The sequence below is a fragment of the Lolium rigidum genome, chromosome 3 (genome assembly GCF_022539505.1).
Source record: "Lolium rigidum isolate FL_2022 chromosome 3, APGP_CSIRO_Lrig_0.1, whole genome shotgun sequence".
In the NCBI taxonomy this organism is placed as follows: Eukaryota; Viridiplantae; Streptophyta; class Magnoliopsida; order Poales; family Poaceae; genus Lolium; species Lolium rigidum.
This window is the reverse complement of record NC_061510.1, coordinates 319,081,117-319,107,676: the sequence shown is the minus strand read 5'-3', so window position 1 is coordinate 319,107,676 and position 26,560 is coordinate 319,081,117. Positions and strand designations below refer to the sequence as shown.

General features: G+C 44.5%; 3 protein-coding genes across 3 annotated transcripts; 1 reads left to right on the top strand and 2 right to left on the bottom strand.

Moving 5' to 3' along the window:
• Positions 1–13,219: 13,219 nt before the first annotated feature.
• LOC124703778 (histone H2B.1-like) lies at positions 13,220–13,835 on the top strand. Its single transcript, XM_047235995.1, has one exon. The coding sequence runs from the start codon at positions 13,271–13,273 to the stop codon at positions 13,727–13,729; it is 459 nt and encodes a 152-aa protein (XP_047091951.1). The 5' UTR covers positions 13,220–13,270; the 3' UTR covers positions 13,730–13,835.
• A 1,037-nt stretch (positions 13,836–14,872) lies between these two features.
• LOC124696936 (expansin-B12-like) lies at positions 14,873–19,064 on the bottom strand. The gene is made up of 5 exons (XM_047229594.1): positions 18,986–19,064; positions 15,939–16,127; positions 15,724–15,836; positions 15,421–15,641; positions 14,873–15,302 (listed from the first exon to the last, which is right to left on the bottom strand). The coding sequence occupies exons 1-5, from the start codon at positions 19,062–19,064 to the stop codon at positions 14,873–14,875; spliced, it is 1,032 nt and encodes a 343-aa protein (XP_047085550.1).
• Positions 19,065–24,852: 5,788 nt separating this feature from the next.
• LOC124696935 (receptor like protein 29-like) lies at positions 24,853–26,265 on the bottom strand. Its single transcript, XM_047229593.1, has 2 exons — positions 25,738–26,265; positions 24,853–25,620 (listed from the first exon to the last, which is right to left on the bottom strand). The coding sequence occupies exons 1-2, from the start codon at positions 26,218–26,220 to the stop codon at positions 24,853–24,855; spliced, it is 1,251 nt and encodes a 416-aa protein (XP_047085549.1). The 5' UTR covers positions 26,221–26,265.
• Positions 26,266–26,560: the final 295 nt, after the last annotated feature.

Here is a 26,560-nt window from a genome sequence, read left to right as displayed (position 1 = left end):
CTATATGTATTGCTTAGATTGTATCTACAAGTTGTATGCACATGTCTATGTCCGGAACCAAAGGCCCCAAAGTGACAGAAATTGGGACAACTGGAGGGGAAGGCGTAGGTATGAGGATCACATGTTTTCACCAAGTGTTAATGCTTTGCTCCGGTGCTCTATTAAAAGGAGTACCTTAATATCCAGTAGATTCCCTAGAGGCCCGGCTTCCACCGGCTGGTAGGACAAAAGATGTTGTGCAAGTTTCTCATTGCGAGCACGTACGACTATATATGGAAAACATGCCTACATGATTAATAATCTTGATGTTCTATCTTAATGCTATTTCAATCCTATCAATTGCCCAACTGTAATTTGTTCACCCAACACTTGTCACTTGTTATTGGAGAGTTACCACTAGTGTAGATCGCTGGGAACCCCGGTCCATCTCTCATCATCAAATACTCGTTCTATATGACATTGGAAGTAGTATCAACTATTTTTTGGTGCCATCGCCTCTGTGTTATTGCTACTGCTGCTGTGTTACTGTTACTATTGCTCTCATATTACTGCTGCTTTCACATCACCCCTGTTACTAGTGCTTTTCCAGGTGCAGCTGAATTGACAACTCAGTTGTTAAGGCTTATAAGTATTCTTTACCTCCCCTTGTGTCGAATCAATAAATTTAAGTTTTACTTCTCTCGAAGACTGATGCGATCCCCTATACTTGTGGGTTATCAAGACCGATTTACACGGCGCCGTTGCCGGGGAGGCATAGCTCTACTCATAAGTTCACCTGGGGAGTACACTCTACCTCTCTCTTTGTTTTTATTTTGTTTTATTTTGTTTTGCTTAGTTTACTTTTATCTTGTTTATTTGTGCTTAGTTTATTTCTATTTAGTGTTATTTTCCTTAGTTTACTTTTGCTTAGTTTCTTTTTGTCTTGTTTCATTTTATACCCAAAAATCCATAAAAATTTGAAAAACCTAAAAATTAAAAACTGCTGTTATGGGAGAACCAACAACCTACTTGGAGCTTATAGAATATTATAATAATTATAGAGAATCAAGAACGGGTAAAGTAATGAGTGCTATGATAGAAAAATTGAATACAATTGCTAAAATCTTGCTTAAACGCCATGATATAAATTGTTGCTCTAAAGAGGATACTAAACATCTGAAATTTCAATGTGGCTTTAGTGAAGAAGTTTTAATTAAGAACTATAATTGGAATAACTATATTCATCTTGGGTTCGAAGAGGTAGAACAATTTGTTTTATTTATGGGAGCCTCTGAGATAGAATCCTTCATGGTTAAAAATTATGAAACTTGTGTTGTTTGTAAGGACCTTAAAGATTATGTCTCTTCTATCCTTAATTTTTGCAATGAAAGTTACAGTGATAATCCTTATATCGTTGATTATAAAGAGAGACTCATTAATGCACAAGAATGCACTCACAATTTGCGGGAACTCGTGGAAGAAGAAATTGATGAACCTGAAAGCTCATTGGATGAAAAAGAAGAGGAGAGTGATGAACAAAAGGAGGAAGAATAAATTAGCTACCCATGCCAACCTTCTAATGAGAGTAACTCTTTATCTCTTACACTATTTGATTGTCCTCCATGCTTACCGAAAGAGGTTGAATGTTATGTTCCTGTGGATTCTCTTGAAATATTCCCTACGAGTAAAACTTGTGAGAATAATTATGCTACTGTTATCTATGATAATCCATGCTACTTTGATAAATCTTATGATAATGCTTTGTTTGTGCCTGATGTTGAAATGCATGGTACTAAAGAATTTTGCTTAGCAAATGTTTGTGATAAAGCTCTAGATGATGGTCCTATGTTACTTGATAATATTAATTGTAGTACTAATGAAAATGGGATTGGAGAGGTTTTAACTTTATCTATGTGTCCCATATCTCTTGAGATTGATCAATCACCTTGTTATATTATTGATAAAAGTGGGTTTGAAAGTTTTAATCCCACTATTTTTGAGCTTGATAAAAATTATGTGTTTATGAATCATGAGAAACATGCTTTATGTGATAGTTATATTGTTGAGTTTATTCATGAAGCTACTGAAAATTATTATGAGAGAGGAAAATATGGTTGTAGAAATTTGCATGGTACTAAAACACCTCTCTATATGCTTAAAATTTTGAAGCTACTCTTGCTTTATCTTCTTATGCTTGTCACTTTGTTATTCATGAATTTATTTGTGTACAAGATTCCTATGCATAGGAAGTGGGTGAGACTTAAATGTGTTTTGGATTTGCTTTTTGATGCTCTCTTTTGCTTCAACCCTTATTTCTTGCGAGTGCATCATTAAAATTGCTGAGCCCATCTTAATGGCTATAAAGAAAGCACTTCTTGGGAGATAACCCATGTCTTTATTTTGCTACTGTTTTGTTGTGTCTTGGAAGTTGTTACTACTATAGCAACCTCTCCTTATCTTTATTTTGTTGCATTGTTGTGCCAAGTGAAGCCTCTAATAGAAGGTTGATACTAGATTTGGATTTCTGCGCAGAAACAGATTTCTATCTGTCACTCAATTTGGGCAGGGCTCTTCGTAGGTAACTCGGAAAAATCTGCCAATTTACGTGCGTGTTCCTCAGATATGTACGCAACTTTCATTAGTTTTGAGTTTTCTGATTTGAGCAATGGAAGTACCTCTTTAAAATTCGTCTTTACTGGATGTTCTGTTTTGGCAAATTCTGTCTCTGTTTTTTGCATTGTCTCTTGTGGACTTTAAGCAAGGCTTTCTAGACGTGGAGAGCTGTAGCTAATGTTTTATTGAGTTCTTGCAATGTGTCACTACAGGACCAAGGTGGATTCAAGTTTTTTGAGTACTAACCCCTCTAATGAAGTTTATGAGAAGTTTGGTGTGAAGGAAGTTTTCAAGGGTCAAGAGAGGAGGATGATATATGACCAAGAAGAGTGAAAAGTCTAAGCTTGGGGATGCCCCCGTGGTTCATCCCTGCATATTTCAAGAAGACTCAAGCGTCTAAGCTTGGGGATGCCCAAGGCATCCCCTTCTTCATCAACTTATCAGGTCACTTCTATTGAAACTATATTTTTATTCGGTCACATCATATGTGCTTTACTTGGAGCGTCTGTGTGATTTTATTTTGTTTGTGTTTGAATAAATTTGGATCCTAGCAATCCTTGTGTGGGAGAGAGACACGCTCCGCTTTTCATATGAACACTTGTTCTTCGTTTTACTTTTAATGTTCAATGATAAAAGTTGGAAGCTATTGCACTCGTTATTTGGTTGGAAACAGAAAATGCCTCATAATGTCTTGAATAATTTGACACTTAGCAATTGTTTTGAGCTCTCAGGTAGATCATGATTAAGGTCTTGCATCATGTAGTTTAAACCTATTAATGGAGAACTACTGTAGAGCTTGTTGAAATTGGTTTGCATGATTGGTCTCTCTTAAGGTCTAGATATTTTCTGGTAAAAGTGTTTGAGCAACAAGGAAGACAGTGTAGAGACTATAATGCTTGCAATATGTTCTTATGTAAGTTTTGCTGTACCGGTTCATACTTGTGTTTGCTTCAAATAACCTTGCTAGCCAAAGCCTTGTACTGAGAGGGAATGCTTCTCGTGCATCCAAACCCTTGAGCCAAAACCTATGCCATTTGTGTCCACCATACCTACCTACTATGTGGTATTTCCTGCCATTCCAAGTAAATACTTCGTGTGCTACCTTTAAACAATTCAGAATGCTTCTCAATTTGTGTCAATGTTTTATAGCTCATGAGGAAGTATGTGGTGTTTTATCTTTCAATCTTGTTGGGCAACTTTCACCAATGGACTAGTGGCTTCATCCGCTTATCCAATAATTTTGCAAAAAGAGCTGGCAACGGGGTTCCCAGCCCCAATTAATCACAAATAGACACTCCTCCATGGTATGTGAATGATTGGTAGGCACCCGAGGATTCGGTTAGCCATGGCTTGAGAAAGCAAAGGAGGGGAGGAGTGTCATCACTAAATAAAACTAAAATAAAAAGGCACTCCTTCATGGTATGAGATTGTTGGCAGGCACCCGAGGATTCGGTTAGCCATGGTTTGTGAAAGTAAAGGTTGGAAGGAGTGCCACCCAAAAATAAAAATGTTTCATGGGAGCCGCTCTTTGAAGGTCTGTCTGGCAAGGGGGTTAGAGTGCCCACTACCATTCGTTGACAACAACAAACACCTCTCAAAACTTTACTTTTATGCTCTCTATATGATTTCAAAACTTAAAAAGCTCTAGCACATGATTTAATCCCTGCTTCCCTCTGCGAAGGGCCTTTCTTTTACTTTATGTTGAGTCGGTTTACCTACTTCCTTCCATCTTAGAAGCAAACACTTGTGTCAAGCTGTGCATTGATTCTTACATACTTGCTTATTTGCACTTATTATATTACTTTATGTTGCCAATTATCCATGAGATATGCATGTTGAAAGTTGAAAGCAACTGCTGAAACTTATATCTTCCTTTGTGTTGCTTCAATGCCTTTGCTTTGAATTTATTGCTTTATGAGTTAACTCTTATGCAAGGCTTTTGATGCTTGTTTTGAAAGTACTCTTCATGAAAAGTTTTGCTATATGTTATCTATTTGTTAGCAACTATAGATTATTACCTTGAGTCACTTCATTCATTTCATATGCTTTGTAATAGTATGATCAAGGTTATGTAAGTAGCATGTCACTACAGAAATTATTATTTTTATCGTTTACCTACTCGAGGACGAGTAGGAACTAAGCTTGGGGATGCTGATACGTCTCCAACGTATCCATAATTTCTGATGTTCCATGCTTGTTTTATGACAATACTTACATATTTTGCTCGCACTTTATAATGTTTTTATGCGTTTTCCGGAACTAACCTATTAACAAGATGCCGAAATGCCGGTCTCATTTTCTGTCATGTTTCGGTTCCGAGAAAGGCTGTTCGGGCAATATTCTCGGAATTGGACGAAATCAACGCCAAACATCTTATTTTTCCCGGAAGCATCCAGAACACCGAAGGAGAGTCGGAGAGGGGCCAGGGGGCCACCACACAACATGGCGGCGCGGCCCCAGGCCTGGCCGCGCCGGCCTACTGTGAGGGGGGCCCAGGCACCCTCCGACTCCGTCTCTTCGCCTATTTAACCCCTTTCGACCTAAAAAGGCGATACCTTTTGACGAAACTCCAGAAAAACTCCAGGGGCGCCGCCGCCATCGCGAAACTCCAATTCGGGGGATAGAAGTCTCTGTTCCAGCACCCTGCCGGGACGGGGAAGTGCCCCCGGAAGCCATCTCCATCGACGCCACCGCCTCCATCATGCTCCGTGAGTAGTTCCCCCATGGACTACGGGTTCTAGCGAGTAGCTAGTTGGTATTCTCTCCTCCATGTACTTCAATACAATGATCTCATGAGCTGCCTTACATGATTGAGATCCATCCGATGTAATCGGTGTTGTGTTTGTTGGGATCCGATGGATGATACATTATGATTAGTCTATCTATAAAGTTTGTGAATTTATTGTTGCTTGCAATCTTGTTATGCTTAATGCTTGTCACTAGGGCCCGAGTGGCATGATCTTAGATTTAAGCTCTATATGTATTGCTTAGATTGTATCTACAAGTTGTATGCACATGTCTATGTCCGGAACCAAAGGCCCCAAAGTGACAGAAATTGGGACAACTGGAGGGGAAGGCGTAGGTACGAGGATCACATGTTTTCACCAAGTGTTAATGCTTTGCTCCGGTGCTCTATTAAAAGGAGTACCTTAATATCCAGTAGATTCCCTAGAGGCCCGGCTTCCACCGGCTGGTAGGACAAAAGATGTTGTGCAAGTTTCTCATTGCGAGCACGTACGACTATATATGGAAAACATGCCTACATGATTAATAATCTTGATGTTCTATCTTAATGTTATTTCAATCCTATCAATTGCCCAACTGTAATTTGTTCACCCAACACTTGTCACTTGTTATTGGAGAGTTACCACTAGTGTAGATCGCTGGGAACCCCGGTCCATCTCTCATCATCAAATACTCGTTCTATATGACATTGGAAGTAGTATCAACTATTTTCTGGTGCCATCGCCTCTGTGTTATTGCTACTGCTGCTGTGGTACTGTTACTATTGCTCTCATATTACTGCTGCTTTCACATCACCAATGTTTCTAGTGCTTTTCCAGGTGCAGCTGAATTGACAACTCAGTTGTTAAGGTTTATAAGTATTCTTTACCTCCCCTTGTGTCGAATCAATAAATTTGGGTTTTACTTCCCTCGAAGACTGCTGTGATCCCCTATACTTGTGTGTTATCACTAGGCCATTGGCTGGCCCACGGGGGCGCCGTGTCTGGGCCGCATGTGCGGGCCGCGAGCAGGCCGCAGCATGTGCGCAGCGTTGCTTCGTGCCGCACATGGGCGCAGCCCTGGCCGAACAGGCCGCGTGGGCCGCTGGCCACGTGAGCACAGTAACAACAGTTTTTTTTACTGTTTTATGTTTTTCTAGAGGCATTTTTTAGGCAGTTTTGGGTCAAATTTGGCCTAATTTTGTCCAAGTTTTTTCTGAATAAATAGAACCAACGTGATATTTGTTTAGGAATTAAAAGTGAAGGATATGCCTCTGGAAAGTTCAAAAGTTAATAGTTTAAAGTAGAAGTTTCCGTTGCAATAGTAAAAGAAGCATTTTTGTCAAGTTTTTTCCTGAGCAAATTGAACCAACGAGATATTTGTTTTAGGAAATTAAAAAGTGACAGAGATGCTTCTGAAAAGTTTAAAGTTTAAAGTTTGACTTTAAAGTTTCCGTTGCAAATAGTTAAGATGCATTTTCAATTTGGAAAAATGCAAAAGTGATGATTAAAATTTAAAAAGTTGCTTAAAAGTGATTGTTGAAACAATTATGATATGTCATTTTATGACCAATCTTATTGATGGCATGATCATGTTATGTTGTAATAACATGTGCAAAAGTGATAATCAAAGTGATTATTGTGACAATTATGGTTCTGTTAATTTTTAACCAACGTTATTAATGACATGATCATGATTTGTTGCAATAAGGTGTGCATTTATCTCTATTTTCTGCCCAACGGTGATATAGATTTAATTGCACAAACAGTTGTATGTTCTAATTTTGACAAACGTTGGATTATTGCATGCAATTGTTGTTATGATCTCATTTCATTGTGGTTTAAAGGAGGGTACTACTTGATGCATCAAGGATGTTCCAACCCTCAAAGGTGACAACTACACTCAATGGAGAAAAGAAGGTCGATTTGTGCTGAGGTCGACTGGGTTCCCACAGCCGGTCAGACAAACAGATCCAGTCAGAAATGACAAGGATGATGATGTTGCATGGCAGTATAAAAAGTGGCTAAGTGCCATTTATAAAGAATACAATTGAGAACGCTATTGTGGGATCAATTGCAGAGTGTGCTTCCGTAGGGGAGTATCTTGAAATAATAAAGAGCCAGTTCACTGGTTCTTCAAAGATATGTGCGACCCAGCTGCTGAAGCAACTGGTGACAGAAAAGTACACATGGACATGAAGGACATGACGAGTGTGCCATATGGTTGTAATAATGCTTATGTGGTGTGTTTTACTCCATGATGAGCTTTATTTCTTGTCCTTGCGTGAAAATATTGTCTGTGTGTAATGTGAGTGAAAAGTGTTGTCCGCGTTGGACAAAGAACAAAAGAAAAGAACTGATGAATCATCGAAATTATGGCATTGTCGCTTAGGCCATATTTCTAAGGGGAGAATAGAAAGACTCGTCGTTAAAAATGATATTCTTCCGCCATTAGAATTCTCAGACATAGAACAGTGCATCGATTGCATTAAAGGAAAATTGGTAAAGCAAATTTAAAAGGATGAAATTCGAAGCACATCAACACTATGAAAAGTATGGATGGCTATGATTCGTTCATAAAATCCACGGATGATTACTCCCGATATGGTTATATTTATCCAATAAAAGAAAGAACAGAAGCGTTGGATAAATTCAAAATATTCAAAGCTGAAGTTGAAAATCAGCATGATAAAAGAATAAAGATAATCAGGTCTGATCGTGGAGGGGGGTACTACGGTCGACATACTCCATATGGCCAAGTCTCTGGACCTTTTGCAAGGTTCCTACAGAAGACTGGAATAGTCACCCAGTACTCGATGACGGGCGAACCTCATCAGAATGGGGTAGCTGAAAGGCGCAACAGTACCCTTATGGATATGGTGCGCAGCATGATGAGCTATTCCATCCTACCATTGGGATTGTGGATTGAGGCGTTAAAAACCGCTATTCACATTCTAAACAGAGTACCAAGCAAATCGGTGCCCAAAACACCGTATGAGCTATGGACAGGGAGAGTGCCTTCTCTAAACCACCTGAAAGTGTGGGGAGCCCTGCTGAGGCCAAAGTATTCAATCCAAATATCGCAAATTTAGATACCAAAACAGATCGACTGCCATTTTATTGGCTATCCTGAAAAGTCAAAAGGTTATCGTTTCTACTGTCCAGAGAAATACACAAAGTTTGTGGAAACAAGACATGTTGTCTTCTTAGAGGACGAAATGATGAGGGGGAGCATGGTAGCTTGGAAAATTGATCTTGAGGAGAAGAGGGTGCATGCACCTAATCCGATGACTCAGGAGCCATTTCTGGCGCTACCATGTGCACCTGTACCGACGATCCATGCGATTGTGGTGCAAGCGCATGTTGTGACTCCGCCCATGACAACGATGAGTGAAAATTCGGAACCTGTCCGTCAGGAGCTGAATGAACCATTTGTTGAGCATGAAAGGGAGCAACAACATCCACCTCCTGAAAAGTACAAAGCACGACTTGTGGCAAAAGGATTTACACAAAGAGAAGGGATAGATTACAATGAGACATTTTCTCCGGGTCTCATGTAAGGATTCCTTCAGAATCATCATGGCACTTGTTGCACATTTTGATTTAGAGTTGCATCAAATGGACGTAAATACGGAATTTCTAAACGGGGATTTAGAAGAAAATGTCTACATGAAACAACCCAAGGGTTTTATCATGGAAGGCAAGGAAGAAATGAGATGCCGCCTAAAGAAATCCATTTATGGATTAAAGCAAGCCTCCAGACAGTGGTATCTAAAGTTCAGTGAGACAATTAAGAGATTTGGATTTAAAGAAAATATTGAGGACAATTGCGTTTATGCAAAGTTTAAAAGTGGGAAATATATTTTCCTAATCTTGTATGTGGATGATATTCTGCTTGCCAGCATTGATGTTAGTCTACTGCAAGAGACAAAGAAGTTCTTGTCCTCAAATTTTGATATGAAAGATCTTGGTGAAGCGTTATATGTTTTGGGCATAGAAATTCACCGAGATAGAAACAATGGAGTATTAGGACTATCGCAAAAGGCTTATTTAGAAAAGATTCTAAGTAAGTATAATATGCATAAGTGCAGTGCCACACTTGCCCCTATGGTCAAGGGCGACAGTTTTGGGAAACATCAAAGTCCCCAAAATCAATACGAGCTCGATCAAATGAAATCGGTTCCATATGCTTTGGCCATTGGAAGCCTACAATATGCACAAGTGTGCACTCGCCTTGACTTAGCATTTATCACCGGAGTACTCGATAGATATCAAGAAAATCCAGGTTTTGAACACTGGAAAATGGTAAAGAAGGCATTGCGTTATGTGAAAGGCACAAAGAATTACATGCTAACATACAGAAGATCTGATTCCCTAGAAATAAGAGGGTATTCAGACGCAGATTTTGCGGGGGATAAAGATGATAGAAAATCCACATCTGGATATGTATTCACCCTCGCAGGGGGAGCTATTTCGTGGAGAAGCTCCAAACAGACCATAGTTGCATCATCCACGATGTATGTAGAATTTATAGCATGTTATGAAGCCACGGGGCAGGCACTATGGTTAAAGAAATTTATACCCGACTTGAAAGTGGTAGATTGTATTGACAAACCACTAAAGATGTACTGCGACTATGAGCCTGCAATATTTTATGCTCACAACAACAAGTCGAGTAATGCTATGAAACCGATTGAGGTTAAGTATTATGTTGTGAAACACAAGGTCCAGGATCAAACTATAAGTCTCGAGCATATAAGGACAAAAGATATGCTTGCGGATCCGCTAACGAAAGGCTTACCACCCAGCATGTTCAAGGAGCACGTAGCCGGCGTGGGTTTAAGGGAAAGTTTACCTATCCAAGATCATAAGAGGCCCAAAAGTAAAAGAATTTATTTCAAAACAGAGAAGTGTATTGAGGCTATCTGATTCCATCGGCAATAGAGCTGTGATGATGAAACATGCCCTATGGACTGATCCAAAATGAAACGAATAAAATAAAAGTATAAAGTTAAAAGTAAAGTTGAGATCAAAGGGGAGAATGTTAGGTTGATCTCCACCACGTATGAGCCCAACGGCTCGACGTGCCCTTTGACCGCGCCCTGATCGGGGGCGCCGAACCGTTCACTGGTTGGTGGCCCCCTATCGCTTGTGTTATATATAGAGTGGTGGGGGTGGTGGCACAGATAACGAGGTTGACTGGAGTGCCACTCACCCCACTAACAGACCTACCGATCTAGGTTCAGCACAATGCCGACGGGAAGCTCCGCCGCCACCACTCCCTCACGGATCCGCCGCCGTCACCATGTTAACGTCGACGGGTTCATCCTCCTCAAGGGAGAAGGTAAACATCACAACATTCACAGTATCTTCCTCTCCTACTCACAGTACATGAATACAATTCGTTACAGTGATAGTCTCTACTCGATTAGATCTACACTAGTTGATCCATAGAAGTCAACAATAAATTCTTACTTTCATTGCTTTTTTTCTTTTTCCAAAGGCTCTCTGTTTTCTTCACTTACCACACGAATTATATGTAAAAGACAATAACTGGAATAGTATTACAATTATCTCTTAAAAATAGTGTTTGCTGTCCAGTGGCATCATGTGGCATATATTTTAAACATAAGGCCACCAGGCCCGGCTTTATATATAAAACCCCAACGACACGCCAAAGCGATCATAGTACATCATACACGAACAACTGAAACCTCACACACACAGGGACCAGACAGGGACCCCAACTAGAAACTTTAAGTCTGGTACCCAACATCCACACACATCCTGCGATACAACGATAGGGCAACCTGCCCCCGATACAAACTGAAAACTAGCGAAGAAGCAAGACCACGACTGCAAGCAGGCAGGTGCCGGGAAGACATTGCACTCAGCTCCTCGTCCTCGCGTAGAGCCAACTAACGTCGTCCAGAGCCGAGTCCAGCAAGTCCCTGTCCGTCCGTCTGACCAATACCCTCCAGCTCTGCATATAGATGGACATTTTGAAGATGGCGTCAGCTGGGCTATTGATGACAGACCCCTCTATAGCTAGCTTGTTCCTAATGTTCCAAAGCGACCAACATTGAGCCGCAATGATGAACCAGACTAGCCTATGCAGTGGCCCAGCCAAACCCTGGACTAAGGCCACAAAGTCACCGCCCTGTCGGATTCCAATCGCACTTAAGGAGTTCCCTAACCCCCGCCCACATGAACTTAGACAAATGACATTTAAAGAAGATGTGGTCGCAATCCTCCCATTCCCCACATAAGGCGCAACTACCGCCCGACGAACCCTTCCGTTTTGCCAGCTGCTCCCCTGTTAGGAGTTTACCCCCGAGAAGCTGTGGTCACAGGAACACCTTAATCCTAGGTGGCACCTTCATCTTCCATACCTGTTTGAAATGTGCTACAGCCGCCCCTGTGTCAGCTTGTGGTAGATGGAGTTAGTCGAGAACTGTCCCGAACCCTCGAGCGCCTAGGAAACCTCGTCCACTCCGGTAGCCATCGGGTGTAGGTCGAACACCCTGCACAAGTTGTCCCATTCAACCGACTCCCTCGGCAGATCGAACTCACGCCACCGTCGCATAATGGTTGTCGCAGCATGCAAACATGTGAGGGAAAACAGCCCTAAGCGGGCCCCACCTAGTCCACCAGTCTAGCCAGAAATAGGTCATACGCCATCGCGGACCTTGTGACGAGCTCCCAGCTTGAAATACCACTTAATTTTCTAGATAGCCCTCAAGAATTGCGAGCCAGCCTTCGGTACCGCCGGGGAGAATAGGTTATTATCCCCGAGGTACTTGGCTCTGAGGAGGTCTGCCCATAGGCCTCCCTCATTTTGGTACAATTTCCAAATCAACCTAAGCATGAGAGCAATGTTCATGTACTTGGTGTTGAGGATTCCCAATCCCCCGAACTCCCATGGTCTACAGACCGTGGCCCAATCGATCGTACTTACGTTTACCCCCCACTCCTTCCCAAAAGAAGCGAGCACGGGAGCGGTTCATAGCCCCATGCGTCGTGTCGTGGAGCAAGTACAACCCCATATCAAACATAGGTAGACTGGACATGCAGGAGTTTGTGAGCTCCAGCCGTCCAGCTGCGGCAAGGTATAATCCCTGCCACAGGTCAACCCGATGACCCACCTGGCACGGTAAGGTATGTGGCATATATTTAGAACAAAAAAACTTCTCTGCAGCAACATGAAGATATTTTCATATAAACATACATCCATGAATACATCATACAAATCAGTTACATGTTCAATAGTTTATTCTTTCTTTGTCTTTCTGTTCTCATGGTGTAGCCTTAGTGATAAGTTCTCTAAATTTTCTTAGGCTACTTCTGCATATTTACCCTATAAATGGAGATGCATTGTTTGTAAATTTTTGTATTAGTTCAGGTCAAGCACTAACCATATCTCAGCCCAAACCAATGTTTCCTTTGACTATATTTTATTTTCAGTGCTGATTGTATTCGGGCCAGAGTGCCTCAAAAAATGACCACATTATGCTTGGTTCAAATATACGCCTGTTAATTGTCGTATAGGCATTTTTAATTCGTGTTTGAGCTTGTACTTCAGCTGCATAATTGTACTGTACTGTATTTTGCTGTATGCTAGAGTCTGAACTCTGAACTTGGGTGCATTTGAAGAAATCTTTGAACAAGTATGATAATACGGAGTATGATTTTGTCAGAACTTATTGTGGGAGAGCTGCAGGTCCTACTGACGATCCGCGTCGAAACGCATCCGGACCGTCCATCGGGAACAGCGGCGAACGGCTGGTGTCAGTTGGCAACACCGATCCGCGGCACCCACCCCTCCACCAATCAGCATTCGTCTCCTCCCTTCTATATTATCATTCCACCCGCTCCTCGCTTCCTCTCATCTCATCTGCAACCAATTCCCCACCTCTTCTTCCACCTCCCTCCCCGTCGAATCCGCAGCAGCACCCATGGCGCCCAAGGCCGAGAAGAAGCCGGCGGAGAAGAAGCCCGTGGAGGAGGAGCCGGCGACCGAGAAGGCCAAGAAGACCCCCGCTGCCAAGAAGCCCAAGGCGGGAAAGAGCCTGCCCGCCGGCAAGACCGCCGCCAAGGAGGGCGGCGAGAAGAAGGGCAAGAAGAAGGCCAAGAAGTCCGTGGAGACGTACAAGATCTACATCTTCAAGGTGCTCAAGCAGGTGCACCCCGACATCGGCATCTCCTCCAAGGCCATGTCCATCATGAACTCCTTCATCAACGATATATTTGAGAAGCTCGCAGGCGAGTCCGCCAAGCTGGCACGGTACAACAAGAAGCCCACCATCACGTCCCGGGAGATCCAGACCTCCGTCCGCCTCGTCCTCCCCGGCGAGCTCGCCAAGCACGCCGTCTCTGAGGGCACCAAGGCCGTCACCAAGTTTACCTCTTCCTAGGCTGGTCTGCCTCCTTGGACGGCCTCATGTATCGCCTGTCTCCGTGCTACTACTTCCATGTTACAGTTGTACTCTGTAGTTAGATGCTCCAGTGTGTCATGTCTCATGACCGTGTGATTCTCTAGTAAGAAAATGTGCTGGCAAGTTGTAACAGCACTGGTATTTCCAGTCCTCAAGTTATTGCTAATGTTATTCATGTTGCCTGTGCCATTTAGGTTGCTTTTATCTCGCCTGTTGATTACTTCTCTTTTAGTCCATGCAGTGAGCTTGTTTATTCGATCTGTTCTATGGTCCTCTGACCTCTGGGTTCCATCTATTCTGATCTATCTTTGTGGATCTCTGAAATTTATGCAGATACTGCCTTGTGCTTGCAGGCAAGTTGCTCTGCTTGTTCATTCCGATTCTGCAGGTAGCGGTTTGTTTGTGCTGATGATTCTGTTTGTTTGCTGCACCGAAAATAGCTAGCGCATGGCAGTTGATATGGAAGTAGAGATCCCAGAAACGAGCGGTTGGCAGTTGCATTTTCGGATCTGCACACGGATAAATGGGGAGTGGTTTCAGCAAGGGATTGGTTTACGCGCCATGCTCCTCATCAGAATTCAGATTCGCGCACAAAATTTTGGGCGGGATTTCAGTTTAGAATAGGCTAGTGAGATGGATACGCGCCCAGCAGTTGCTGGATTTCGGCTTCCCGGCGCTTCTCCAATTGCTTCCTCCTCTCCCTCCGTTTACCGCGCCCTGCCATTCCCCCCTCTCTCCGCTGAAACCAATCCACACAAACACCGACATGAGATTATATCTCACTAGAGAGCGGCAATGGAAATGAACTGATGATCTTAACACCGATATGAGATTTGCTGGTGGTGGTAGTTGATATGGAAGTAGAGATCCCAGCATCAGTTCTTCAGGGACAAACATACTTTGTTTGACCAACGAAACCAGGTTAATGAAACATATTCACAAAGATTGTTCAGGCTAAACTACACTAGCCAGATGCAAGAATTGGCCGCTCACTTTGAAGTCTGAACCACAGCAACTTGCAACCAGTCCTCGAAACTACAGGAAAACACAGATCTAATCCATCCATCCGTCAGGTTAATCGATGACCAGTCTCACTCAGACAACCACCAGGTTCACATGACATCACAACTGGAGGAATACAACAAACACCAGCAGAAGGCGATACAGCACGCTCAATCTTCCTTCAGACCGGTAGCCCCGGCGGCCACCTCTTGCCCTCACCACGACGCCGCCTGGCCGGTAAGCCACGCCGGGGTTCCACCCAGCAGGTATGGCATTGCTGGCAACGAGCATCCTGCCTGACCTGAACGTCAGGCGGATGGAGAACGGCCCATGGAGGGTGGAACCGGAGTTGAGCTTCCACACCGCGCCCCAGGACTGCTGCATTGGGATCCAGGCCGATGTTGCCCCGTAACCCCCGCTCTGCGCGAGGTCGACGGCCGAGAGGTCGCTCTCGCTGTCCTCGTACTCGACAAGCACGGCCAAGTAGTTTGGGTTTGAGCCAGCGTCTACTTTGAAGGTCAAGTCTACTCCAGTCCACTCACACTGCACACTGCATAATCACACATTGCTAACATAACAGATTAATGTCGACTATAGAATCAACGCACACATACGCTCAAGAGGCCATGTAGAGTAACAATGAGGTATGCTCATCCATGCATGCGTACCGGGTGTACTGGATTTGGAGGAGGCCAGCGCCGCGGAGTTGGTCAGCCTGGCCAGGCTTCGCCATGGCACCGAACGCCGTCCCACTCATGTCGAAGTGGGCTGCCTCATTCTGGCACTGGCCATCCACTAGCTCGCTAAGGCAAGGGCCACCGGGCCCCTGGTCTGTGATGACGACAGTCACCGGAATACCAGAGCAAGCTTCATTGCCACCACACACCACCTGATGAACCAAGATCTCCAAATGTCAAAGACAGACGATTGCAGTCATGCATATGGAGTCAGTTGTATAGAGCTGCATGTACCCGGTAGCACGAACCGCAGCCATCGCCAGAGTCGTAGATGAAGGGGCTGCCTGCAGCAATCATGGATGAGAACGGTGGCTGGTCAACAGCATACTGGTACCCACATGCACCACCTACAGCACATGTATTCAGGAATGCACACATCAGACATTTACTTCAAGATAAACGCCAGTTTGGGAAGAGATAGCAATACAAAATCTCATAATTTCTATTACCTTCACTTCCCGCACCATTAGCATCACCATACCATGTCGCGATGCCACCGGACCAGCTGGAGAGCTCACGGTGAAACTCAGTGGATGCACAGGGGTGAAAGAGCGAAGCGACAACAACTGCAATGGCACAGAAGGGCAGGAGCTGAAGCTTGGAAGCCATGTGCAGCACTCTGTGACAATTAGCTATGGCTGTTAAGGTCTAAGATAGTGCTGGTTTGCCAGAAGAGAGGAAGGGCAAGTAGAGAATAGTGTTAACTATGCAATAGAATATTTCAACTACGAATGTAACAAACGCAGGTGCAGCACACTGGTTCTCTTTGGCCTGATGATACACACTGAAACAATGGTAGCAGTTTGTAGTGTGTTTTTTTCTCTCTTTCTCTTTTTATGAAAATGACACTGGTCAGTATTCAGTATCAAACAGAAAACTTCTAAACCGTTGACAAGTGATTAAGAGCAAAACCGAGAGTATAGTAAGGCAGCTCCCTTCAGACAAAGTTGGCATGAGGGGGCAGTACCATACTAAATCAAATGCACATACAGGTTCCTGAACTTTTATTCTGCATCTTAACTCTTACAAATTCAAATACAAACTACTATAATGAAGATCATATATTGTACTATTAAATGATGGTGGAACTGCAAGTACAATATTGGGATATTCAAAGCACCCTATGAACGCACTAATCATGCCAAACAACCACAGAGATACTAAAATGATATAATCATGAAGGAAATATTGTTCAAGAAAAGTAATTATGAACGAAATGAGGGTGCATTTTCCTATGTTGTGTAAAACCAACAGGTGATTGTTATTTAAGCACATAGTGCTACCCGAGAACTGTCTTTTTTTTTTTGAGGGAAAATTCAACTTTATTAACTCAAAAGCACACAGTTACAATCAGCCTGAAGGCTGTGAGTAAGAAAACCTGAACTATCCTCTAACCACACTGTATCTAAACCATTTTCACAAGCAAACCTAGCACACTCATGAGCAACCCTATTGGCTGCTCTACCAGCAAAACAGAAATCAAAAGACTCAAAGGTTGAGATGAGGTCATCGATCTCACTAAACACAGGCGCAATCAGAGAGCTCTGATTGCGTCGTCCCTTCCACAGCTTCACTAGCACCTCACAATCCGTCTCACAAATGATCCGGTTGTATCCTTGCTGACTGGCAAACAAGACTGCATCTCGAAATGCCAAAGCTTCGATACATAGGGGATCTGAAATGTCATGGTACACACGGCACCAAGCTCCTCTGAAACCATTTGCATCCCTTGCCAGTCAGAACCTCTACTACAGTTACTACGACCTCTGTTTTCAGAGCATGTAGGATAAGTACGTCTAATCAATTCTAGGGACCTAAAATGAATGCTAGTAAAGGTACATACAACAAAAACAACCTTAGGAGACCACTGGTGCGTTGTAAATGTCGTGTGCAGGGTAGTATTAGCATTTGAACTGATGGTAAAGGTGTGATAACTGATAAGCATTTGAAGTAAAAAAGATCTGGATCGCCAAAAAATACATATTTTCAAGGCGAGTTGTAGATTAGGGCGTGCATGCAAAGGGCCACTGGAAAATTTCGATGAAATAAAACCACTGCCAGATCACCAGTTTCTAGTTTATGCTCAGTATCTAAAAACAAATCCACAACTTGTGCTATGACACTCCTCTTTTAGAAAATTCTACGAATTCAAAGAAAATCAGTTAATATCAGATGGTGTAAATTCGTATTAATCTAAAAATTATTGGGGGTGTATTAGCCTAGTTTTTAAATCTGTATGCATAAGTTTGTTCAATAGTTTGTTAATACAAATTTCCCCTCACTTAATATTAACTACTATCTTTTTAAGATTCATAAACTTTTCTAGAAGAGGTGCTTTAAAGACAGCACCTAACCCCACTGAACTGAAATATATAATGAAACACATGTAGTGTCAGCCTTAATCATATTTAAATGAAGTTTCTTCAGAAAAGGTTCAAGTCAATTGGTTAAATTGTGTATATTAAAACCAGAGTGCTTTCGTCTCAGAAAGTGATCATCAGCGTCAATTGTGTATATCAAGTCAATTGGTTAAATTGTGTATATTAAAACCTAAGAATTATTCCCTTATTCAAAAAATGAGTACTGATAAGAGGATAATAAAATGTCACAAATGGTAGATAACCCAGTAGAACTGTGTTCATCAACACTCGTACACAATGAAGCATCACTCAAAAGAACATGGTTTACCAATTTTTTAATAGAACGAAGCACTGGTCAGTTGTTTTATTAACAGTTTACCCTATATGAATATATGATGCAAATTTGTATGGTAACCTCGTCTAAAATTTAAATGCAAGAAATGTCTAACAATATGGGCATGAATGGAAGACTGACTTTGCCAAGCAAAAATATGTAATACTGGTACATTAATGAGATCATGACGCAAAAGGAATTAAGAGCATCCAATCATTCATAAAACCAGAGTGCTTTCGTCTCAGAAAGTGATCATCAGCGTTGTAAGTTATAATAACCCTAGGCTGACACTCAAACCTAAATGTAATAAATCTTACCCTCTTAATCTCAGTGGAAACTCAAATTTTACACATGAACGTTAACAAAGAAGTTCTCCCATATGAAGTAAAGAAATAAGCAGCATTCCTCGTAATGTATCCCCTGTTAGGATTGGCCTGAACCAGACAGTCTCTATTGCTCGATCTGGCTAGTTAGCTAACTACAGAAGTGTTAACCCATAGCCACCACATAAATTACAGTTTCAGCATGGCGGCCAATGGTCTTGGAGCACGAAGAGACTTGGCAAAAGTATGACATCTCTGTCCTTGCTCCAATCAAGGCAGCAGACTTGAATTTTACATGCCAGCGGACTAATTACATTTTCATTTTGCAAAGTCACTCACTCCCAGCACATATCCGAGACAAATATGACCCAAGGCACAAACAATGGACAAATCCTAAGAAAGTCCAAGATGGGGTGTATCTATCCCAGCATAAACGCATAAACCAGATCGAATCCATCTCAACTCTAAAGCAAACGAACCTTTAGCCGATTTGACGCGCTGGTTACTCTGAAAACAAGAATCACGCAAATTTTCGTATGAGCCCTGAACTAGCGCCATTGGGCACTGGCAATCACAGTTTCGCATCAGACCAAGAGCATCTGTAAAAACAGCGCGCGGTACATTCATCCTTACCTTTCTGGCTCGGATGCCGGCGCGCTCCTCGAGTCCGGTCACCTTTTCTTCCCCTGAAGAAGAAAAACAAGCGAATGCAGCAACGGAAGGGAACCTAAGCAAAGGAGGGTGGAGGCGCCATGTTGCTGCTGCTGTATTTGCAAGGAGAAGGTTGGGTTTGTTGAGGCGGTGGCGGTGGCGGCGGCGGAGGGGAGAAGAGAGGAGAGGAGGCTGGGAGGGGAGTGTTCGACAAAGAGTGACAGAGCGAGATTGGGGAGGGGCGTGGAGAGTGGCATGCCTGTTTGGTTGCACGCCGGAACGCTGACTCTTGTTTTGTTCCCTGGCCCAAAAATCCAGAAAGGCTATACTAAGGCTGGTGCCAATGCATCACCCCACTATAGCCTCGCCAGTTAGTTTTTACCCTCACTCTCATCTCACTCTCACCTCACTCTCACCCCACGGTGCCAGTGCACGGGCTATAGTGCCAGCTCTCACTTCTCTCTCCTCCCTACCGCCCCCACTAGCACCGGTATCGCCTCCCTCTCGCCCCGCTCTCGGCTCCAACGCGGGCTATAGGCGGGCGGTACCGCGCCCTACCGCCGGGCGGCGCCCGCCGCTACCGTCTCGCCCGCCTGTCGCCTCACTCTCGCCCCGTCGCGGGCGGTAGCGCCCCGCCTCCAGCCCGCGTTGGCACCAGCCTAAGAGCATCTTCAGCCGTTGGGCTCCGCGTCGAAATCCGGCGCTATTTAGCGCTGGATTGGACAAAAGTCTGGTCTGGGGAGCGCCGAAGTTTCAGCCGTCTCCCCGGTAGACACCCGAGGCTCGGCTTTTTTTAAGAAAAACCATGGATGCCCAATTTCATGCATAATTCTTTTTTTAGAGTAAAACGCCCCTAGATGCCAAATTTCATGCATAATTCGGCGAATTGGACCAGATTTGGCAAACAATTGACTTATTTTTAAAAATAAGTTCAACAAAACAAGACAAGTTTTCAAACAAATCAAATGGAAAAACTAGTTGGTGTTGCCTCGAAGCGTCCATATGTGCTCCACCAGATCATCCTGCAGCTGTTGATGCATTGTGGAGTCTCGAATCTCCTGACGCATAGCGATGAACGCAGCCCACGATGCCGGCACCTGGTGGTTAGGCTGTGCAAGAGGACCCTCTCTGTCATATGGTGCAGCTTGTTCGCTCGGAGGAACCGGATGCTTCCGCTCATCCTCGATAATCATGTTTTGTAAGCACACACAACAGTTCATCACCTCCTACATCTGATCTTTGGACCAAGTCAAAGCAGGGAACCAGACTACAATAAATCTCTGCTGGAGGACACCAAATGCACGCTCGGCGTCCTTTCGGCAAGCTTCTTGTTCCTTGGCAAACTGCTGCTCCTTCGGGAGGGCGGGGCTTGAGATAGTCTTCACAAATGTTGCCCACTTTGGATAGATACCGTCTGCAAGATATTATCCCTTGTTGTACCACCGGCCATTGATCATAAAGTTAACCGGGGGAGCATGACCCTCAACAAGCTTGGAGAAGACCGACGAGCACTGCAAGACGTTGATGTCGTTGTTGGATCCCGGCATACCAAAGAAGGAGTGCCAAATACAAAGATCATGGGTAGCCACTGCCTCAAGTATCAGCAGCCTTTTTTGTGACCCTTGTACATTCTCTGCCGGACAAACGGACAGTTCTTCCATTTCCAATGCATGCAGTCAATGCTTCCAAGTATCCCTGAAAATCCTCGAGCTTCATTGACATAGAGGATCTTAGCAGTGTCTTCGACAGTCGGTGATCTCAAGTAGAGGTCCCCGAACACAGCTATCACCACCTGCAGAACTGGTAGAAACAATCAAGGACGGTGGACTCCACCATCCGAAGATAGTCATAGTCATCGGTAGAATCACCATGAGCTCCATATGCCAGCATCCGCATAGCCACCTTGCACTGTTGGAGGACGGAAAACCCTGCCATGCCGGTGCAATCCAACTTGCATCTGAAATAGGAGTCGTAGCCTCGAAGGGCATACACAATTTTCAGGAACAACTTCCGGCTCATCCTGAAACGACGCCTAAAAACAGCCTCACCGTGCAATGGATCTTCGGCGAAGTAGTCGGTGTAGAGCATGCAATAGCCCTCCATTCGCTGCCTCGGCTTGCACTTCTGGCGACCTGGTGCCGACCCACGACGACGACCAATGACCGACTGGGCGTACAAGCCGGACAGGCAAGCTAGGATCAGCACGTGCTCCTCGTCTTGGGCGGCGGCTGCCGTTTCTTCCTCAAGAAGTTCGACGAACATCTGCTCCACCTCCTCGTCGGAGTCCATGTCCGGCCAAGCAATTGGACGAACACCTTCCGGGTGTGTCGACGAGGAGCGACGCGAGGGAGCTGGCCCGACGGCGGAAATTAGGCAGAGGGCACGACGGGCGGCGGAATATAGGCTGCTGGGTGGAGGAACGGCGAAGTTGAGGCAAACGTCCGGTGGATTGGCGAGGGGTGGTGCCGGCGGCGACAGAGCAACGGGAGGGGAGGAGGGATTTGCGTATGTTCTCTCGCCGACAGAGCGGGCCCATCCCGCTTTCTCTCGTCCGGGGTCCCCGAGCGCACCCCGGGGGGCCGGGGATGGCCTGGGCTCTCCGGACGGATGAAAGGCCTAATCCGGACGAAAACGAGGAACCGGGGGCGCGATTGGGCCGTTTTCGTCTATCCGGATGACAAAAATGCGTCCTGGGGGCCTCGTCGGGAAGACGGGGAGATGCACTAAGCTTTATCGTTTTCAAATAAAGAAACTTTGCAGTCTCAAACGAGAGTTAATAGACAATTTTTTCTTTTCTTTTTCAGACTACCATCCGCGGATCAAGTTTTGCTCATGGGATGTAAACTTAACCAAATGGCTTTTCAAAAAAAAAATCAGAGAAAAAAGAATTTTCAATTTATGAGCCATGTTTGATTATCGGTTCAGGCTATGCTTACATTCTATAGCTTCGGAAATTTTAACTAGAAATTTGATTTCTGCCATTTGGTTATTTTTGACAAATCACCACTGAATATTGCAAGTTCAAGTAGACGAGGATGTTAAATTTTCTAAATTATTGCTAGAGTTGTTACATAATTAAATCTTCATTTTTTGGGAATTAGTTAAAATTTCATTATTTGTGAAATTATAATTTTAGGTATTCAAAAGTTCACAATCTAATAACTTTCCATCTTCGAGTCCATATCAGAAAGTGGTGAAGTGTACACGACGTCCATTGTATTTTCTACATAGTTGAACCAGCATATATTATTTAGAAGTGAAATATTATCGCCTTTCTAAAATATAAGACTTTTTTTTGAGAAAACTAGTTTAGCTTTATAAAACGGTTTATATTTCAGAACGGAGGCAGTATAATATTAAAATAACCTTGTTAAATCTGTCAAAACTTAAATTTATAAAATGATAACAATGTCCATATATTCTCGCACTATTTTGCATCAAAAGAGATGAAAATGTTCTTAGAACCTGCATGCTGGAGCAACATGTTATAATTACCTTGGTTAGATATATGAAATACTCCGCAAGATTCAAAAAGATTATGAAAATCATATTAAGCGTCACATTTCACAAACTTTAAAAAATATAAATCATATTTGCAGGCTCAAAATTGAACCACATTGAACATGTGGCCATCCACATAAACAAAAAATTCACAAAGCGGTCAAGGCTTAACTGGAAAATATATTTTTGCACAAATGTTTTTGGCAAATCTACCAGTGAAAAGTCAGCAGTTAGAAGAAATAAGTTATTACCTATCTTGAACCCTCGGTAGCTTTTACCTACGATTGTGTATCATTCCAATGAAGTGATATAAAAAAAAGGAGACAATACAAATTGACAATGCAAAGTCTACATATCATGATTACCACCAAATAAATCTTAACTACTCCCTCCATCTCATTGCTTAGGGTGCAATTTTTTTGCACAATTATTAATGTGAGAATGGTAGGAGAGAAATAATCGCTAGTTTCCTCATTTGCCCCCTGCATGCTCGCGCGATTAGCGCCTCTTCCGCACACGCTGGATCTTTCGTTTCCCCTGGACCTCCTCGTTTCTTGGGCCACACCAATAGTTTCAAAGGGTTGTGGGTTAATGCCACCAGATTTTAAGGAGGGGAAACGGGAAAGCAGGGGTAAATTTGGAAGATTAGCAATCCACAATCGCCTGCGCCCCTTATGCATTGAGGAAAAATTGGAATTTTGTTATGCGCCGTAAACATTGAGACGGAGGGAGTATCATTTACTTTGATGTCTAGGATGGTGGTTCGACACCAACCTACACTAGTACTCCAGACTGGTCCTCCACCGAGGACACTTAAACCCGTGCGTTTTGGTCCTCTTAAACCCCTGCCAGATAAATTTTACGTATATGTAATTAAGTAACCATCATTAGAGACGTTCCACCAGTGCAAGATGAGAAATCGCGTGGAAGAATCTCTACTGATATCATTCCAATGAAGTATTGAACCTACACTCACTTTAAAAAAATTCATAATAATTCTTAAAAAAAATTAAAACAATAAAATATGTAAAATATTCATAACAATTCTAAAATTCTAAGACAATTTCCGAAATAATCCTAAAACTCTAAATACTTTTGACTTTTTAAGAAACAATTCATGACATTTCTAAAATTCAAAAAAAAACAATCTTGGCACTTGTATGTTTATCCATATAAAATTCACAGTGCACATGGCTTACACTACAAATATTTCTAAAATATATACAACAATTGCGAAAGGTGCTAAACATGGCCGGAACCATTCTAACATGTTGCACATTTTGACATTCTGAACGAAATCAATGTTATTTCCGACAAAAATATATTCCATGGCTTGTTCTAAAAACCATGATCTAAACCACCTGATAATCCATTTCTCCAAAAATAAACCTTGATGTTAGCCATCGAGCCCATGCAATATCTGGTGCCTATCATCGATCTGATGAATGAATTGAGGTTTGAATTTTATACTAGAGATGATGCAAGGAATATATCGTACTAGCCATCAAAGTACAAGATGGTTTTATTTATTTGTTAGTCTTTTCCTATTTGATTTGAAAAACTTGGCATTGCATTTTTCGCGAACTTGAACTACCATTACTAGTACCCAGAACTCGGCCTCCATGCCATTTTTGGCGAGTGACTTCACCATGGAACTAAAGATATGCCCCATGATGGCAACAACCTACAGAGCTTCGCTTGCTCCCTCTTGAACTAAACGGTTAGAAAAATATGATTTCACACAACTGAATACCATGCGATCCGGCAATCTCCAAACATGTACTCCATTTGAAGTTCACCGGCGGATCCTCCCAGAATTTGTCACTCCAGCTAAATCAATGGAGACAAGCATGAAGCAGATAACAAGATGTTTGTGGTGTTTCCTTCATCAATCTTCGGATCCATTTCTTGAACTCAAATTTTTGAAGGTGCCTATAGAAGTTGATTGTACTATATGTGCATTAGTTTATAAAGTGTATGTACTTATTTATAAACGTATGCGTCGCACTGAGTCTCAACCGTAAGTGTGTCTTAGATACTTGGTGGACGTCGCCGTAGGTGTCGAGGTGTATTTTCCACGTTATCCAGTCGAGTATACAAGGAAATAAAGAAGATCCAACCGAACCCCGTAATCGCATCAAGAATCATCGTTCACTCAGTAGTCAAATGCTACTCCTAATAAGACATCACAAGATCACAACTCGAGTACCAACAGCAACACGAGAAGGTGGTACGCCAAGCCGCCCAATCCTGCAGCGCCCGGCAATCCACGGTCGGCGGCCGCCTCGTCGAGCGCCGACGTCCCGTTGACGCTGCCCTGATCCACGCACGGCCGCGCCCCGAGATTGCTCGTCTGCAGCCTCCCGTACCTTCCCCTGCCGACGCACAGCTCCTCGTTGCCCCGCACGTCGAGCCGCCTGCCGAGCCGCGCCACGAACTCCCCCGGCAGCGCGATCTCCCCGGCGAGCCGGTTCTGGCTGAGGTTGAGCTGCCCCAGGTGCGGCAGCGCGCCGAGGCTCGCCGGGATCGGCCCGTCCAGCCGGTTCCGGTCCAGGGACAGCGCCATCAGGCTCCCCAGCGCCGCGAACGCGCCCCGCGGGATCGGGCCGGTGAGGTTGCACCCGGACAGGCCCAGCACCTGCAGCCGCCGCAGCGACCCGACCACCGCCGGCACCGCCGTGCCGATGGGGTTGTCCTGCAGGAGCAGGTACTGCAGCTTCGTTAGAGCGGCCAATGAGGCCGGCAGCGGGCCCGACAGCCCGTTGTGGCTCAGGTCCAGGAACACCAGCTCCTTCAGCGACCCGACCTCCGGCGGCACCGCGCCGGCGAGCCGGTTGTAGCTCAGGTCCGCCTTCTGCAGCATCCGCAGGCTGCCCAGCGCCGCCGGCACGCCGCCGCTGATGCTGTTCCAGCTCAGGTCCAGGATGGACAGGCTCGCCATCCCGCCAATCTCCTCCGGTATCTGGCGCTCGCCGAAACAAACATACGTGTACGTGTGAGTGTCACCACCAAGACAGGCATGCACATTCGTACGAAATTTACCGACGCCACGGAAACAACTAAAGTACTCCGTACGTACCTCGCCGGTGATGTTGTTGTAGCTGAGGTCGAGTTGCTGCAACGCGGTGAGGCCGCCGAGCTCCCTGGGGATCTCGCCGCGGAAGCCGTTCTGGGACAGGCTAAGCACCTGCAGGCTCTTCAGGTTGGTCAAGGTTGTGGGTATCCGGCCGGTGAGGCCTGGGTTGGACTTGAGTACGAGCTGCTCGAGGGAGGAGGCGTTGGTGAATAGCGCGGCCAGCAGCTCGACGGGGCCGGCGCCGACGAAGCAGCCGAAGAGGGAGAGTGTCTTGAGGTGGGGCAGGCCGAGGATCGCGGGGGCGGCGAGCCTGGCTCCGGGCTTGCACGGCGGGGTGGACACGTCGGGGCCGAAATGGAGGCGAGTTGCTCGGAGGCGGTGGCTGTCGTCGGGGGCGAGCTCGCACTGGAGGCCCGGCCATGGCGTGTCTGTGCACGGCCGAGGGTGGAGCTGCGGCCACGTCGGGTCGTCAAGGAGGTCGGCCATGACGCGGTAGATTGCCGCCAGCTCCGACCTCGGCAGCTCCGGTGGCGCGTCTCCCGCGAGCTGCGCGGTGGCCACGGCCTGGAAGAGGAGGAGGGAAATGGCGATGGAGAGGAGGGAAGAAGCCATTTTCGCAAGTACGTAGTGGGGTATAGTGCAAATGAGATAGACTGATAGGTCTCGGTGTCTGGATGCTCTAGCTCGCTTTATGAGCTCTGAGACTGTGACAAGACACATGCACGCTCTCACAGACACACATGGCGAAGACTAGTAAATCGCAAACGTTTATTGATTGCTTGCCGAAAATAATGCGAACATAACCTGGCTGGCTGGCTGACACCAA

What these genes read in the sequence shown, in the direction of transcription:
- LOC124703778 (XM_047235995.1), top strand. Translation starts at nt 13,271, where the DNA reads ATGGCGCCCAAGGCCGAGAAGAAGCCGGCGGAGAAGAAGCCCGTGGAG.
- LOC124696936 (XM_047229594.1), bottom strand. Translation starts at nt 19,064, where the DNA reads ATGGCGCTAGTTCAGGGCTCATACGAAAATTTGCGTGATTCTTGTTTT. An exon ending in TAATGGTGCGGGAAGTGAAG is followed by an intron (nt 15,837 to 15,938) that starts GTAATAGAAATT and finishes CATGTGCTGTAG; the next exon opens with GTGGTGCATGTGGGTACCAG. An exon ending in GCTGCGGTTCGTGCTACCGG is followed by an intron (nt 15,642 to 15,723) that starts GTACATGCAGCT and finishes TTGGTTCATCAG; the next exon opens with GTGGTGTGTGGTGGCAATGA.
- LOC124696935 (XM_047229593.1), bottom strand. Translation starts at nt 26,220, where the DNA reads ATGGCCGACCTCCTTGACGACCCGACGTGGCCGCAGCTCCACCCTCGG. An exon ending in ACAACAACATCACCGGCGAG is followed by an intron (nt 25,621 to 25,737) that starts GTACGTACGGAG and finishes GGCGAGCGCCAG; the next exon opens with ATACCGGAGGAGATTGGCGG.